The 16,180-nt window shown below is 40.3% G+C and overlaps 1 protein-coding gene across 2 annotated transcripts in view; it reads left to right on the top strand.

Moving 5' to 3' along the window:
* The first annotated feature begins 3,411 nt into the window (after window positions 1-3,411).
* Window positions 3,412-16,180, top strand: part of SELP (selectin P) — a 43,615-nt gene continuing 30,846 nt past the window's right edge. For both annotated transcript variants that reach the window (XM_061160280.1, XM_061160279.1), the window contains exons 1-2: window positions 3,412-3,549; window positions 15,300-15,390. In XM_061160280.1, coding sequence (XP_061016263.1) covers window positions 3,547-3,549; window positions 15,300-15,390 — 94 coding nt within the window. In that variant the 5' untranslated portion in view covers window positions 3,412-3,546. The remainder of the gene's footprint in view (window positions 3,550-15,299; window positions 15,391-16,180) is intronic.

The raw sequence follows: 16,180 nt of genomic DNA, 5'->3' as shown, positions 1-16,180 counted from the left end.
GCTGTTAAGCATATGGGGTTTCCCTTGTATGTTATTAGTTGCTCCCTTGCTGCTTTCAGTATTCTTTCTTTGTGTTTAATCTTTATTAGTTTGATTAGCATGTGTCTTGGTGTGTTTCTCTTTGTGTTTATCCTGTATGGTATTCTGTGCTTCTTGGACTTGATTGACTATTTCCTTTTCCATCTTGGGGAAATTTTCAAATATAGTCTCTTAGCCTTTCTTTTTCTCTTCTTCTTCTGGGACCGCTTTTATTTGAATGTTGGTGCATTTGATAAATGTCCCAGAGGTCTTTGAGACTATGCTCAGTTCTTTTCATTCATTTTACTTTATTCTGCTCTTCAGAAGTTATTTCCACCATTTTATCTTCCAGCTCACTGTTTCGTGCTCCTGCTTCAGATATTCTGCTATTGATTCCTTCTAGAGTATTTTTAAATTCAGTAATTGTGTTGTTTGTCTCTGCATGTCTATTCTTTAATTCTTCTAGGTCTTTGTTAATTGATTCTTGCATTTTCTCCGTTTTGTTTTCAAGGTTTTTGATGATCTTTACTGTCATTATTCTGAATTCTTTTTCAGGTAGTTTGCCTATTTTTTCTTCATTTATTTGGACTTCTGTGTTTCTGGTTTGTTCCTTCATTTTTGTAGTATTTCTTTGCCTTTTCACTTTTTTTTTTTAACTTATTGTGTTTGAGGTCTCCTATTCCCAGGCCTCAAGGTTGAATTCTTTCTTCCTTTTGGTTTCTGCCCTCTCAGGTTGGTCCAGTGGTTTGTGTAAGCTTCTTATAGGGTGATATTTGTGCTGAGTTTGTGTTTGTTTGTTTTTCCTCTGATGGGCAAGGCTGAGTGAGATGGTAATCCTGTCTGCTGATGATTGGGTTTGTACTTTGGTTTGTTTGTTGTTTAGATGCAGCATCCTGCACAGGGTGCTATTGGTGGTTGGGTGATGCTGGGTCTTATATTACAGTGGTTTCCTTTGTGTGAGTTCTCACTATTTTATACCCCCTAGGTTAGTTCTCTGGTAGTCTGGGGTCTTGGAGTCAGTGCTCCCACTCCAAAGGCTCAGGGCTTGATCTTCAGTTTTGCATGGATCTATATATTCTTTCCTGCTGGTCAGGGACTCCTGTGTGCTCCCAGCTACATGCACTTCTGTGTCTTAAGGTGTCCCAGATGTGAGCTTTTTTTGTTTTTTTGTTTTTTTAATTTTATGGCTGTGCCAGGTCTTCATTACTCTGCATGGGCTTTCTCTATTTCTGGCAAGCAAGGTCTACTCTTCCTTTCAGTGCACGGACTTCTCACTGCAGGGGTTTCTCTTGCTTCAGAGCACAGGCTCTAGAGTGCAGGCTCAGTAGTTGTGGTACACAGGCTTAGTTGCTTGGCAGCAAGTGGAATCTCCCTAGAGCAGGGATCGAACCTGTGTCTCCTGCATTGGCAGGCAGATTCTTATCCACTGCGCCACCAGGAAAGTTCAACTATTTATTGTGTATATAAATGCACCACTGAAATAATATAAACAGAAATCAGAGAGGAAGATGAAGGGGACACTTTTATTGTGTCTACCCAGAGTCATAGATCTAATCAAAGAATCAACAAGTATTTGTAGGGTGTCTGATTGCCCTCTGCTAGATACTACAGGAGAAGCAAGATTAATATAAAAAGAGGTCCCGTCCTTTGGGAATTTCTAGTACAATACAAGATGAGAAAACATGTATGGAACATAGAAGAAATACTAGTAATCAGATTATATTAGAATCACCATGTTTTTAGTGGCCACCTAATTAGAAATATAGATTTTTCCACTAGACTAAATCCATTCGAGCAAATGATTTCAGCTTGAACAGTTTTTAAACAGTCAGTGGTATTTTCCTTCCATTCCTATTGCTTGGAATTCTTTTCTACTTCCCTCACACTCCCTACAATTTAACATTATCCCATTTAAAACTTATTGCTGATAGAACCTAGAGTTTACCTAGCACCTTCCCTCATATTCATCTGAGAAATGTTTTTAAATGAAGCAATGCCAAAAGGAGAATCTAGAGAGTAAAAATAAGAACAGGAGGAAGGGGAGACGAGTCTTAGGAAGCTAACAGTGAACGCACCCACTGCGCTTGCACTGGGTCAGGTATTGTTTTGAGCACTTCAAATGTAAATCCATTTAACTGTCCAAACAATTCCATGTGATGATGACTGGTGACTATTACTCTTATTTGTTAGTATAGCTGAGGGAACTGAGTCACAGGAGGAAAATACCTCCTCAGGTCACACAGCTTGTTGGTGATGGAGCCAGGCAGTCTGGCTCTGAACCCTTGCATCACGCTGCTCAAAGATCCCTGTGCTTTCCTATTTCTCAACATCCCTTGTTCCCCTGCTTCTATTCCTCCATCACTGCCTCATTTACCAGGCTTTCTACTTCTACCACGTGCTAATCCTTTCCTCTTCATTCCAAGCTCCTCAGTTCAAGTGCAGCTCAAAGATCTTTAAATCACCTTTATCTTTGGACTTCCAGATTTTTTCCATTTTATTCCACTTTCAGTTGGTCCATGAGATGCCTACTTACAAGCTATAATAATCATGTAGTGAATGGAAAAGAACACCCACTACTGCACAACTGAATTCTGAAGGGATAAACTGGAGTTATGGTTTTCTGACTTGACACTAAATGCTTGATACTTGGTTTTACTGTCTGATGGCCTATCTGAAAAGTAATAATAGCCTATATTCATTGAGTGCCAACTGTGGGCCAGTATTCTATTTCACAGGTTAAAAAAAAAATAGAGGCATAGAGAGTTTAAGCATTTTTGCCAAGAGGACAGCCACACATGGAACCAAGAGGGGTCTCAGGCAGTTGACTCAAAGAGCCCAAGTCTTAACCACTGTGCACACAGTCTTTTACTTCCCCAACACGAACCATTTTCACCTTTTTTTTTTCTAATTTAAGAAGCAGAAGTTCCCTTCTAATAATGACCCATGTCTGTTTTATATCTCACTCCAAAACTCTTTCTAACAATCCCTCCAGATGCCAGAAAACCCTCAGTGGCTTTCCCTTTTCCACCTAATTATTTTTTGTAGCTATTTTTGCTCAGAAAGCTGCTGGAATAGAAAACATTCACTGAGATTTTACAGTAACTGGAAAATTTACATTAATGATTAAGACCAAGTGTGTTTTCCGATATATGATCTTAAATTGGAGTAACTTATCACAGGTCATATCAAGGAAACCTGACCACTGGGGGATGTGGGTATGATTCCTGCACTACCCACCCTGGAATGTCCAGGAGTGATTCACACTTGCCCCTGTCTGTCTTCAGACCACCTCCCATGGAAGTCTGCACCCCCCCTCCCTCCCCCTTCCTCAGTGACTGTTATTTCTAAGTTGCCAACATTGCTCCTTGTATTATCAACATTCTAACTTTGTGGGAAGGGCTGTGGTGACTTTCAGGAAAGTGAATAGGAAGTGCTTTTCTAAACAGCCTGACAGCTGAGGGGTGGCAGCGAGATTATAAGAAGTCTGGGTCGGACAGACAGCAGAAAGCCAGCCGTGTCACAAAAGAGATGGTAAGTTCATTTCTTTTTGCTACGGGAAGTGTTTGGGTGGAAGAGGTTTGGAGCTGAGTTAGGCAGGTAAGGATTTCTAAAATGTGGAATAGCAGTAGTTATGGGTTTTTACATTGAGTAGCCCCATGGAGTTTGTAAGAATTTCAAAGCCTGCTGCCCACTTTGACCCTCCCAGCATCCTTTTGAGTTGCTATGTCCATGTTACAAATGAAGCCGCTGTGCCTTCCAGAGAGGCTAGGTGTTTGACCTAAGGTGCACTGTTGGACTGGATGTGGTCTGGATCTGAATTTCTGTCCTCTTGCTCCACAGCCACTGTCTTTCCTAGCAGGGCTTACAGGGACTCTCTTGGAACAAATCCCGGTTAACCCTCAACTCTTCTCCAGGACTGCTCTTCTGTCCGGGTTGAATGCAAGGCTGAGCAAGTGCCCTGGTACAAGACTACTGTCAAATGGTTTCTCATCCTGGCTCCCCTTTCTTTCTCTGTGCCCTAGGAGTCTGCTGGGACTGATGTGGACTAGCCACACAGTTCCTATTTCTGCCATAACTCTCAGTCCTGCTAGTGACTCAGTTTTCTTATCTGTAGAACGGACAGAATAATAGTACTTTACTTTGTAGCATCATTGTGGGGATTAAATAAGCTGAAAAACAAGTATGTCTGAGCCTGGCATATAGCTGTGGGTTAGTAGATGTTAGCTATTATTGTTATGAGAAAGAGAAGATTCTTGGGAATTTGTAGGATCTGAAATCCAGAGAAGATCCAAGGAAAAGGGCATTCTTGAACTCATTAAATAAGACACAAACACACAGTTTTACCCTTGACTTATGAGGTGTATCTCATACAGTCCTAGGGTCTAAAATCCTTTAGTCTGTGGCTAGAGAGGAAGCAGGCTATTCCTGTTTTTGAGACCCTTACCATGGAATACCAGAAGAAAGTAGTGCTTATATTCAATTCACCCCCATTTCTTTGCTTTACCATAGAAGAATTTTCAAACACTTTAGTGAGGATTTTCCAGGTTGGGTTGAACAGAGATAAAAGGATGATGAAAAGAAGAGGAAGGAGTTTGAGTTTGTTCTGAGTGTGAACTCCAGTGATGTAAGAATGTAGATTTCTTTTATCTCTTTGTCTCTTGCATATTTTTCCTGAATTGGTCAACTTAAACGAATGAACAGTTACTTCTTTCTTTCATCTATTCTCCTTGGGATCCTCCTTTATTTTAGAGGAATGTTAACAGACTGAATCATGGAGTTCTTTGAGATTCTGAAGAAAGGTTCGAATCCTTTCCCAGACGACAGTGTCAGACAGCCACATAAACATTGAGCTTTATGGATGACTGCAGAGGGTCCCCAAACTTCCATGTCTAAGAACCCCACCCTTTCACCTCCTATGTTTTAAGCTCAGAAGTTTCTCCATTGACTTCTTGGAACTAGGCTGGGACTCTGCAATGAAGTGCTAAGAACTCCAGCCCTGGAATTGTCTTAAATATTCTGAAGACAAGACCTCTTCCTTTGCCCTAGAGCACATTTGTCTCTTGGGACTCAGGAACCTCAAACTCTGCATGTAAATTCAACTTCAAGTTCAGAATGGCTTCAATTAACCCTAGGATGTGAGGAAACATGTTAAGGTTTATCTGCTGGGGCGTTTTCAACCAGATGGATCTCAGAGTGTGGGAGCTCTAAATAGGGAACTTACAGTTAAATTATGCCAGCATTAGGGTATATCAGTGGGCTAAAGAGGAGGTCTGGGTTCACTTTCATCTATGCCTTTTAACCATCTTAAAGTGAAGTCACTCAGTCGTGTCCAACTCTATGCGACTGTAGCTTACCAGGGTCCTCCATCCATGAGATTTTCCAGGCAAGAATACTGGAGTGGGTTGCCATTTCCTTCTTCAGGAGATCTTCCCAACCCAGGGATTGAACCCAGGTCTCCCGCATTGTAGGTTTAACCATCTTAGGTCTGTTAATTCTAGTTCTTACTCTTCCTTTCATTACCTATTTTTTCAAAATGTAATTAAATGGTTCATAGTCTCCTGGGCTGGCTGCTAGCTCCTAGAAAGTTCAGCTTCAGAATTTTGTAAGTGGAAACTTATTAATCAAACCCCCAAACATCAAAGTGACTTACTACTCAACAGGCAGCCCTGGGAAAAGACCCTAGACCTGACCCTAGAGGGTAGCATATGGTGTTTCATAAATGGCATTTATTACATGGTCTTCTAAGTAATTCATTTCTCTGATTGAAAAACAAAATAGAAATTTTATAAAGTCAAATACACAAAATGAATCCTTTATATTTTAGAGATATAGTTCAGTGAAGGTCCAGATGACTTAAAATCTTTTACGTATGTTACTTTATTTTTAATATTAATATTTCACCCTATATAATGGTGATCAGGAGTCTGATTTAAATATATACATATGCTTTGATTCTTAGTTTTGATGTCCTGGGTTCCTTCTTGTCTTTATTTCTATTGGTTATTTGGCTTTTACACCTCTTTGTTTCACTGTTTCATTTTCTGCCTTTAGGCTGGGGCCACTAAAAGCTATACTATATTACCACCAACAGCCAGAAACTTAAAGGAAACCATATGATCAGCTGTACTACCTAGAAAATCTCAACTCTGCCATCAAGAAGTTTCATAATTCTATCTCCTCAATGACTCTCATATCTACCTACCACCTTTGCATTCCTATTGACCCTCTTTAATTTTCTTTCCTTCCCATAGGAAATTTCTAAGACGAAACAAACTGATTTTGTAGATATTATAATACCCAACATTTGCAAATATTCATTCGGTGTCCCACCATGTACCTAGCAGTATGCTAGAAATACATGTAAATAAATGTTGAAGAGAAATAATTTGTTTAAAATCACCTGTAGACTTGCTGGAGAAGGGAAATCCCATGGAAATCCTGGGAAATCCCAGGGACAGAGAAGCCTGGTGGGCTGAAGTTCATGGGATCACAAAGAGTCAAACATGACTCAGACTGAGCACAGACTTGTTACATTTTTAATTTGAAAGTCTACAGATTATTACCACAAATTTTTAAAAAGAAAGAGAGAGAAACACCATCTATTCAGGATGCTTCTCTGTTCAAAACCCTGGCAGTTGGATTCCTTCTGCAACCAATATTTCTGACTCACACAATTTGGCCATAAACCAACTCCTTTTCAACTAACCCCCAGGACTTCTCAATTTTCAGCAGCAATCAGACCACATCACTCCCTCTCTTAAAATCTGCTTGCTGCCCACTTGACATGCACTTAGAACAAAAATTTCATCTCCTTGTTTTGGTTCCCAAAGCCCAGAGTGATCTGTCCCCAGCATCATCTCATCCTTTGCTTCCCCTTGTTCATTCCATTCCAGCTGCACTGCTCTCTTCCTGTCCTTTGAACACTACACACTTTCCTTCCATTTTAAAGCCTTCATATTAGCATTTCCTTCTATCTTTAATGCTCTTCCTCCTGTTTCTCACTGCTTTCTTCTGGTCATTCTGCTCTCAGTCTTAATGTCACCTTTTTAGAGAGGTCTTCCCTGACCTCCCTCCTGTCTAATGTCACTACCCCATCACTCTATCACATAACCTGGCTTTAATTCTCTAACTACCCCTTATTACTATCTTCTGTGTTTTATGTATACTTGTTCAGTACTGTTGTATATGTATTGGTGTTTGCTTCACTGTGTGTCTTCCATAGAATGTACATTTCATGAGGACAGGAACTGTATCTTTTTAATCATTTTAATGCCATTGCCTGGAACAGCACCTAACACATTATAGGCACTTAATAAACTGATAGTTATTGAAATAAGTAGTGGGAAAGAACACAGGCAATACAAGGACATGCCTATCTTGGTGTGGGGAGGAAGAGGTTAGTATGGGGAAGGCTCCTTTAAGGAGGAGATTCTTGATCTACTAGAGCTAGGCACCCACAGAAGGAGAGGGTGCTCTGGGCATAAAAAGAACATAGGGAACATACAGCATATTCTGAAAAGTACAAGATGTCTTGTTATAAATGCATGGTAGGATTGTGGCGGAGGAGAGGGGTAATTGAGGAGTAATGGCAAGAGATGAGACTAGATAAATAAAAAGAAGCCTCATCTTGAAGAGCCTCAAAGTGTCATCTTAAGAAGTTGGTATGTATTGTTCAGGGAATGGAAACAGCTGATGGACTTTAAGTAGTGAAGCAATATGATCAGATTTTGTGTTAGGAATATCATTCTGATGGCATTAGAGATAAAGAACTGGAGATGGGTAAACTTGAGAAGAAGAGATCAAGGGGAAGATGATTTCTCTGGTCTGGGAAAGAAGTGATAATGTCTGAATTAGTGCTGCAGCAGTAAAGTGGAAATCTAGAGAATGGCCAGGTATCTCATCAAAAGGTAAAGTCCATAGGGTTTGATGGCAGATTGATGTAAAGGAATCCTTGGTCTTCCTTCCCTGGTCCTACTGGATGGAGGACTTGAGGGTCTCTGTGGGCAAGTAGGTTGTGGGGCTTGGGTCAGGGATACTGTTAATAATAAGAACATGCATCCTTTATACAAGCCCTCTTTGGTGCGGGAGCCTTTCAAAGGGACACACCCACTCCAGAAAGTTACATGGAATTTGCTGTCTCCTCTCCCTCTTCTAAGAGCTGCTGCTATCTGATGCTTCTCCAGGCTTTCTCGAGACACACCAGCTATGGTAGGCTCTGAATTTTCTACCTCTCCTCCACTGGCCACTGGCCCAACACACTTCCTTGAGCTGGCCCCAAAGCCACCCACATGGAGTTCAGTGAATGAGTTCTGCTCCTCTGTTCTCTCACATGGGATGTGAGCCATCATGCCCTTGTTTCTCTCACACTCCAAGAGAATGAGACAAAGTGCCTAGAACATATTTTTTGCATAGCTTTCTTATACTCTTCTACCTAATCACACTTTTTTTTTTAAATTGAGGGAGGACTTCTTTACAATATTGGTTTGATTTCTGCCATATATCAACATAAATTAGCCAATAGGTTACATATGTCCCCTCTCTCTTGAACCTCCCTCCCACCTCCCATACAATACGCTTTTAAATTTGATACAATCACTGTTGTAACCCTATTGTACTTAATTCTAATTATCACATTTTTCCAACATTTTTCCATTCAGCATGCTTCCATGTGATTTTCAGTCACTCCCTTGCTATTTTTTCATTTATTCATTCATCTATTCATCTGTAACATATTTTTAATGTCATTTTATTTGTTTATTTATGGTTGTGCTGGGTCTTCTTGGTTGTGCAGGTTTTTCTCTAGTTGCAAAGAGCAGGTGGCGGGGAGGGGGCTGCTCCTTGCTGCAGTGCATAAGTTCTCATTGTGGTGTCTCATCTTGTTGTGGTTCCCAGGCTCTAGACCACAGTTTGTTGGTCACAATAGTTGCAGCACACAGGCTTAGTTGCTCCTGGCATGTGGGATCTTCCTGGACCAGGGATTGAACACAAGTTCAATCTTGGCAGGCAGATTCTTTACCACTGAGCCACCAGGGAAACCCTCTGTAACACATTTATTAAGCAGTAAGCATCTGTTCTCTACTATGGCTGGGGTTCAGATGTAAGTCATAGCCCTTGTCCTAAGAGGGCTCTGTCAGCCGCTCTCTCCAGCTGAGTGCAAATAGGTTTCTTCTGCATTTGGATTGCAGACTTCATGCTCAGGAGGAGAGTCAGGGGTGGAGACGCTGATGGAGAGCCACTGACATGCAGATGACCATAAGGAGGCCTCAGGAAAGCAGAAGATTGATAAGAGGGTCCTGGAGGCAGGAACCTAGGGTAATCTCTGTCTCTGCAAGTGAAGGCAGAGTGTTAACGGTGGATTCGGGAAAAGACTGAGAACAATCAGTCAGGATGTCAGAATAGAAGCAAGAGAAGAACCAGGGAAGCATTTTAAGCGAAAGGAAGTAGTCAGTAATATTTATTGCTACAGAATGGTCAAGGAAGATAATGATGGAAAAACTGCATCGGGGTTGGTCATTGGGATGTCAGTGGTAAAGTCAGCAGGACTTTGGAGGCTGGTGGGACTAGGGGTTGAGGAAGAAAGAGGAGGCAAGGAAATTAATAAAACTGAAATGCAGAGGACAGAGAAGAATCAGACAGGACCTAAGCAGAAGACAGGGGGTCTAGGGAGAGACATTGAAGGTTCCGCCTCTAAAGTGCAAGGCTGTGGTCTACAACATAGGCAGGACAACAGAATCACCTTTCTGTGGTACCTTTCCTGACAACTTTGTCAGCCACCTGGCATGCTGGCAGACATGGGATTACTACTGGCATCTAAAAACTCTATGCAAAGGTCGAGGGGAAAGAAACACTTCCTGCCCCTTCTACTTTGTCTCTGCCTCTCTCTTCACCCCACACTCACTTTTAGTTCTTTGGAAAGTAAAATTAAAGACCAGCACACTGGAAAGCAGCTTTCATGAAGGTTTACACAGGCACAGGATGTTATTCCAATAACCTGGTGTCAGACTCCTTCCCAGTGACTTCCGGTTTGATGCAGGCTGCCAAAGACTATTAAAGCAAAAATGAGCAGAGCACACGGCTGCTTCTCCTTGGGAGGTATTTCCCGGTGTTTCAGCACTTGCTTAGTCACAGACATCAAGACAGAGCCCTTAACTCTTCACCATCCAAGATCTAGCGCTGCTTTGTCCTAAAGGTGACAGTGAGAGAAGGGACAAACGTGAGAAAGCTTCCTCACCCCAAGGAAGTTTCAGAGGAAAATTATTGCTCGAAGGAAGGCTTTTAAGCATCATTCATCTTCCACACCCACACACCAGATGCTTGTCAGCTGCCAATGAGTCAAGGAGCGTCTTACAGTTAACACAGAGATTTGCTCTCGGAGTCCATGAGCCTTCTGAAATTGTCTGAAAAATTGCAAGTGTGCAATTTTTAAAAAAGAATCCTGATTATGGCTTTTTTCCGACTTTCAAAGGAGTTCATGTGTTCTGTGAGAATAAGAATCACTGTGCTTTATACATATAAAAAGGATAACCAACAAAGACCTATTGTACAGCGCAGGTAACTCTACTCAGCACTCTGTAATGACCTATATGGGAAAATAATCTGAAAAAGAATGGATATATGTATATCCATAACTGAATCACTTTGCTGTACACTTGAAACTAACACAATAAGTCAACTATATTCCAAGATAAAATAAAAATTAAATTTAGGAGGGGAAAAAAAAGAATCACTGTGTTAAGCCAACATACATTCCAGTGAGCAAGCATCGGCAGATCATCTGAACTCACTGAGTCTCAGTGATAGGCAGTGACAGTCCCAGACCTGCTATAGAATGCTGGGGAAATGCTTAATTGAGTTGGTAGTAATCTTTACAGTCTCCTGCCGCTCTTATAGAATGAGGTGATTCTTGGTATAATTGTGATTTTAGAAAACAGAAAAGGATGGTCAGATTAAAGCAGGAGACACATACAATGACTTGTATTTTCCTTTCTCAGGTGTTGTGTCTTAATCAGAAGCAATTGCCAGTCCTCTAAAATCTTAAAAAGTTTAAAACCAGCACACACTCTCTTTCTCTCTGTCTCTATTTTGCTAAACCAAACCATACTGAAAAGTTTACACAAACAAGACATAAAACAGTTCTGCTGGGACAGTGGGTGGACTTGGAAATGCAGACGGGGGTAGGAGCCTCACTGGCTCACTATTACAACAGTCTTCCTTGAGCTGGCCCCAAAGCCAGAGAAACCTGTAGAAATACTCTCCACAGGAAGAAAATCACTTTCTCAGGGCACAGGAAGAGCACCCCTAGATGATAAACACTACGATCCTCTGGTTTACCTGGGAGAAAGCCAGCAGATGCAAAGTTAAATATTGAATCTCATTAGCTACATTATTGTGCTCTTCACCAGCATTATTTTTGCTTCTGTACTTGCCTCCCATCAAAATCCTGGAAAATTATATAACCTCTTGAACCCTTCTAAGTGGAGAGCTAAAGTTTTAATCATAAGTTTTAAAATAAAAGAAGGAATTTCCAATGAATTGTAAAAATTGGCATTTCACAATAAATGTTACATCATTTCCTAGAGGTTAGCCAGTGGAATAAATACCACAATGATCTGATAACACTTATCACTTAAAAAAACACAAACTACTTCCTAATAATAGGGAAGTTTATATTTTTTTCTTTTTTGTTGTCTCTTCTTTAACACCTATTTCATTTCCTGTACAGAATTTTAACCTAATACATCTTAAGCTTATTTTATTGATAACTATATCATATATTTTTATACAAATAAAAATATAATTAAGTTGAAATGTAAAAGATTCAATTTTATGAAATCATAAATCTATATGTGTTAAATGTTTTCCTTTTTGATTGAGTTAGCATGACAATTACTTTTAGTACATAATTTAAAAATAGCATAAACATACTATAAGTTTTAATAAGTAACTTAAACTTCCATATTTAAAATGGTATTGAAGACACATCTCTATATAAGGAGAGGGGCTTTTTCCCTATCCATGTAACCTTGTGTGAATATTATTTATTGATATAGTCAAACAAGTTCACCATCAATTCTATTCCTATATTTCATTTTGTAAAGACTCTATTAGACATTAAGGACCTTTATTCATATGAATAAGTAAATGGAAATGGACGCTTCAATTCTTTGAACTCCTTCCAAGTTTCATGTCCCAATCAAGTTAATGAGAAGAGAGAAATGGAAAACTCCTTGACTTGAAAAGGATTTGTTTCACTATCATTTGAAGCATTCAAGTTGTCAGATCTACACCAATACTTTGGGTGGTTTCTGTTTGGCATATCGGATGTTTTTTACATACAGAGGCCAAGCCTAATGATGAATAAGAGTCAGGTTACAAAAGCTGTGATTTCTTCTGTAAAATGGAAGAAGTAGATATATTTGTAGGCAGATTGGTTTTAGGGAATCTGTACATGTTGAAGATGAAGTTGGGAATCTGAACAGAGATTTAGTTAAATTCTCCCTGCTTATGTACCCCTTGGGAAGCCAGGCTCATTCTGGTTTGAAGATTGCTGCTATAGCACCTGGCATGACACGCGTTGGGTACTGAATTGAAAGTGGTATAACAATAACTGGCAATACAATATAATCCACAGAGAACTCTGTGGGATTAAATTCCTACTAAGGGGATTATCGTCACATTTCCTACGCAAAGAAACAGCACCATAAATCATAATATGACGATACTCTCAACATTTGATAATAGGTCCTTCAGTGGCCAGTTGATTAGCATCCTAGTAAGAACACAAAACATGCCTGCCTATCAAAGCCAATATTCAGAAATTCTAGGTAGAAAAGTGCCAGACTTCTTATACAAAGATAACCCCACTGTATGGAAGGTTTGCACTGATTTGTGTTACATGCCCCACACTATCTGGTCTGACTGGAGTCAACAGTACATATACACTGTGTGCGCGCACACACACACACACACACACACACACACATATGCTACCACCACAACCACCACTTACCCCCGTAGACCCTACATCATCCATCTCTGGAGTCTGACTGTGGCAATTGAGAATTTCTATCTAGGAAGGGTTTCAGGTAGCAATCTGGCTGAAGAGCAACATAGCTTCAGTAGAAAACAAATGCATGATTTTTATGTTGGTGGTTTTGCTGGGGTGGCTCTAGATGAGCACAGACATGGCAACCAGGCTCGGGCATGTCACATATTCCATCATCTCCAACAGCAACGCAGGGTGGGTTTGAAAACCTGGAGATTTACAAAAGTGAAAAAGTAGAGTGGCAAAAGTTCTTGTTTCAAAGTTAGGTTCTGCTTCTGTCATTTTCAATGTGTTGCTTTCGACTCTACCAACCTTCAGTATTCTCATGTGTAACATGAGGGTGCTGGATGAGCATCTCCAGAACTTATTTGCCTAAAAACACTTTCAGTTCAGTTGAGTTCAGTTCAGTCAGTCAGTCATGTCCAACTCTTTGTGACCCCATGGACTGCAGCATGCCAGGCTCCCCTGTCCATCACCAACTCCTGGAGCCTACTCAAACTCATGTCCATCGCATCGGTGATGCCATCCAACCATCTCATCCTCTGTTGTCCTCTTCTCCTCCTGTCTTCAATCTTTCCAAGCATCAGGGTCTTTTCCAGTGAGTTGGTTCTTTGCATCAGGTGGCCAAAGCATTGGAGTTTCAGCTTCAGCATCAGTCCTTCCAATGAATATTCAGGACTGATTTCCTTTAGGATGGACTGGTTGGATCTCCTTGCAGTCCACAGGACTCTCAAGAGACTTCTCCAACACCACAGTTCAAAAGCATCAGTTCTTTGGTGCTCAGCTTTCTTTATGGTCCAACTCTCACATTCATACATGATGACTGGAAAAACCATAGCTTTGACTAGATGGACCTTTGCTGGTAAAGTAATGTCTCTGCTTTTTAATACACTATCTAGGTTGGTCATAGCTTTTCTTTCAAGGAGCAAGCACCTTTTAATTTCATGGCTTCAATCACCAGCTGCAGTGATTTTGGAGCCCCCCAAAATAAAGTCTGTCACTATTTCCACTGTTTCCCCATCTATTTGTCATGAAGTGATGGGACCAGATGCCATGATCTTAGTTTTCTGAATGTTGAGTTTTATTTTATTTTTTTTTCTTTTTCTTTATTTTTTTTTATTATCTTTTTTTTTTATTAGTTGGAGGCTAATTACTTCACAACATTTCAGTGGGTTTTGTCATACATTGATATGAGTTTTAAACCAACTTTTTCACTCTCCTCTTTGATTTTCATCAAGAGGCTCTTTAGTTCTTTTTCGTTTTCTACCATAAGGGTGGTGTCATCTGCATATGTGAGGTCATTGATATTTCCCCCGGCAATCTTGATTCCAGCTTGTGCTTCATCCAGCCTGGCATTTCGTGTGATGTACTCTATATATAAGTTAAATAAGCAGGGTGACAATATACAGCATTGACATACCCCTTTCCCGATTTGGAACCAGTCTGTTGTTCCATGTCCAGTTCTAACTGTTGCTTCTTGACCTGCATACAGATTTCTCAGGAGGCAGGTCAGGTGGTCTGGTATTCCCATCTCTTTAAGGATTGTCCACAGTTTGTTGTGATCCACACAGTCAAAAACACTTTAAACATGTTAATAAATTTGATGAAATCCCAACATCAGGGAGCTTATGAAAAGTTACCCTTGCTCTAGATTCAAGGTGAATAAGCTTATTATTCATATATTAATAAAAATTATATATGTCTACACACATGCATTAAGCATTGAATGATATTATAGACATCTATTAAAATAGTGAAGCAAGAAAACATAGATCAATAATACAGAATAGATGGCATAGTGCAGCATGATTAATTGATGTTCTGTGCATCAAAGTACAGGCCAGACAACTGTGTGGATCAGGGAGGTTTTCTGAGACTTCCTATTACTCTTGAGTATGGCATACCAGTTTTTAAAGGGAGATTATTGTATAACAATAATGATAGTATTTTTAACATAATTTTACAAAATGCATCATAAAAGAAAATACTAGTGACACCAGTTGTTACTCAATAAATATTTGTTGAATGAATGAAGAAATTAAGTTTGTTCTGAGCCTTGATGCAAAGCTCAACTAGGAGAGGACTTAAGCAGAGTAGTGAGAAATAAAAATGGAGCAGAAGGCTTGAGCCACCCCCAATGGAAACAGACAGGTCACTCAAGACCATGATTATTAAGCACAAGTGGTTGGCCACATTGATTGCACATGGACACTAAAAGGAAGTTTTCTTGTTTCAGGCCAGCTGCCCAAAAGCCATCTGGAACTGGCGATTTCAGAGAGTGGTCTTCAGAACTGTCCAACTCCTTTGCTTCAGTGTCCTGATCTTAGGTAAATCTTATGCTAATCTTTCACCTGGTCCTCAGGGATTAGGGTAACTTCTCCAAGTGGGCAAAGTTAAGGATGGTAGCCAGTTGTTGTCAGGCATGGGAAGACTGTCCAAGCCCAGATTCCTGGATGGGGGGAAATGCCTCCAACACCACCATACTGGTAGAAGAGGCTTCAAGGAGAACATATGGAAATACACCCAGGGCCAATTTATGTATTAGACTCACTAGACACAGGCCTGCATTACTTTTGGAGACCCATAAAAATGCTGTAATTTCTTTAGAAATCATTTTCTTCTAGGCCAAAGAAAATGTTTTTACATGTAATACTAATATGTTCATCTTTATACCGATGGAGTTATAAAATTTTTAATTTTATTTCTGAGGAAGGGGATTCTGAAGGCAAAATTCTATGCAAGTCAGAATACAGCCCTGGTGATATCAGAATAAAGTCTATAGCAAAACAATGCCATACAGGTGCCTGTGAGGGAAGGTAAACAGAACCGACAGTCATGTGGGCAGCTGAGGAGAGGGTTGATTAGGAGCAAGACCTCATAAACAGGAAAAAGAGCCATTTCCAGGCCTGATTGCTTACACTGTGCACCTCTTCACTTGGGAACTGGCCTCTTCTGGTGGGGGTGAGCTCCCACTGGCTAGGTTAACACTACTTTGTGTCCTAATGCCTTTTATACTTTTGAAGGGCACATTCTTTATTTCACTTGATTTCATAAATATTTCTTTTAAAGGCCTGTTTTAAGTGCTATTTTAAGAAGTGAGTAAGCAGAGATGGAGGA

Source organism: Dama dama, chromosome 14 (genome assembly GCF_033118175.1).
Source record: "Dama dama isolate Ldn47 chromosome 14, ASM3311817v1, whole genome shotgun sequence".
Taxonomy (NCBI): domain Eukaryota; kingdom Metazoa; phylum Chordata; class Mammalia; order Artiodactyla; family Cervidae; genus Dama; species Dama dama.
Note: the sequence above shows the minus strand (reverse complement) of the source record. Positions and strands in the feature narration are given on the sequence as shown.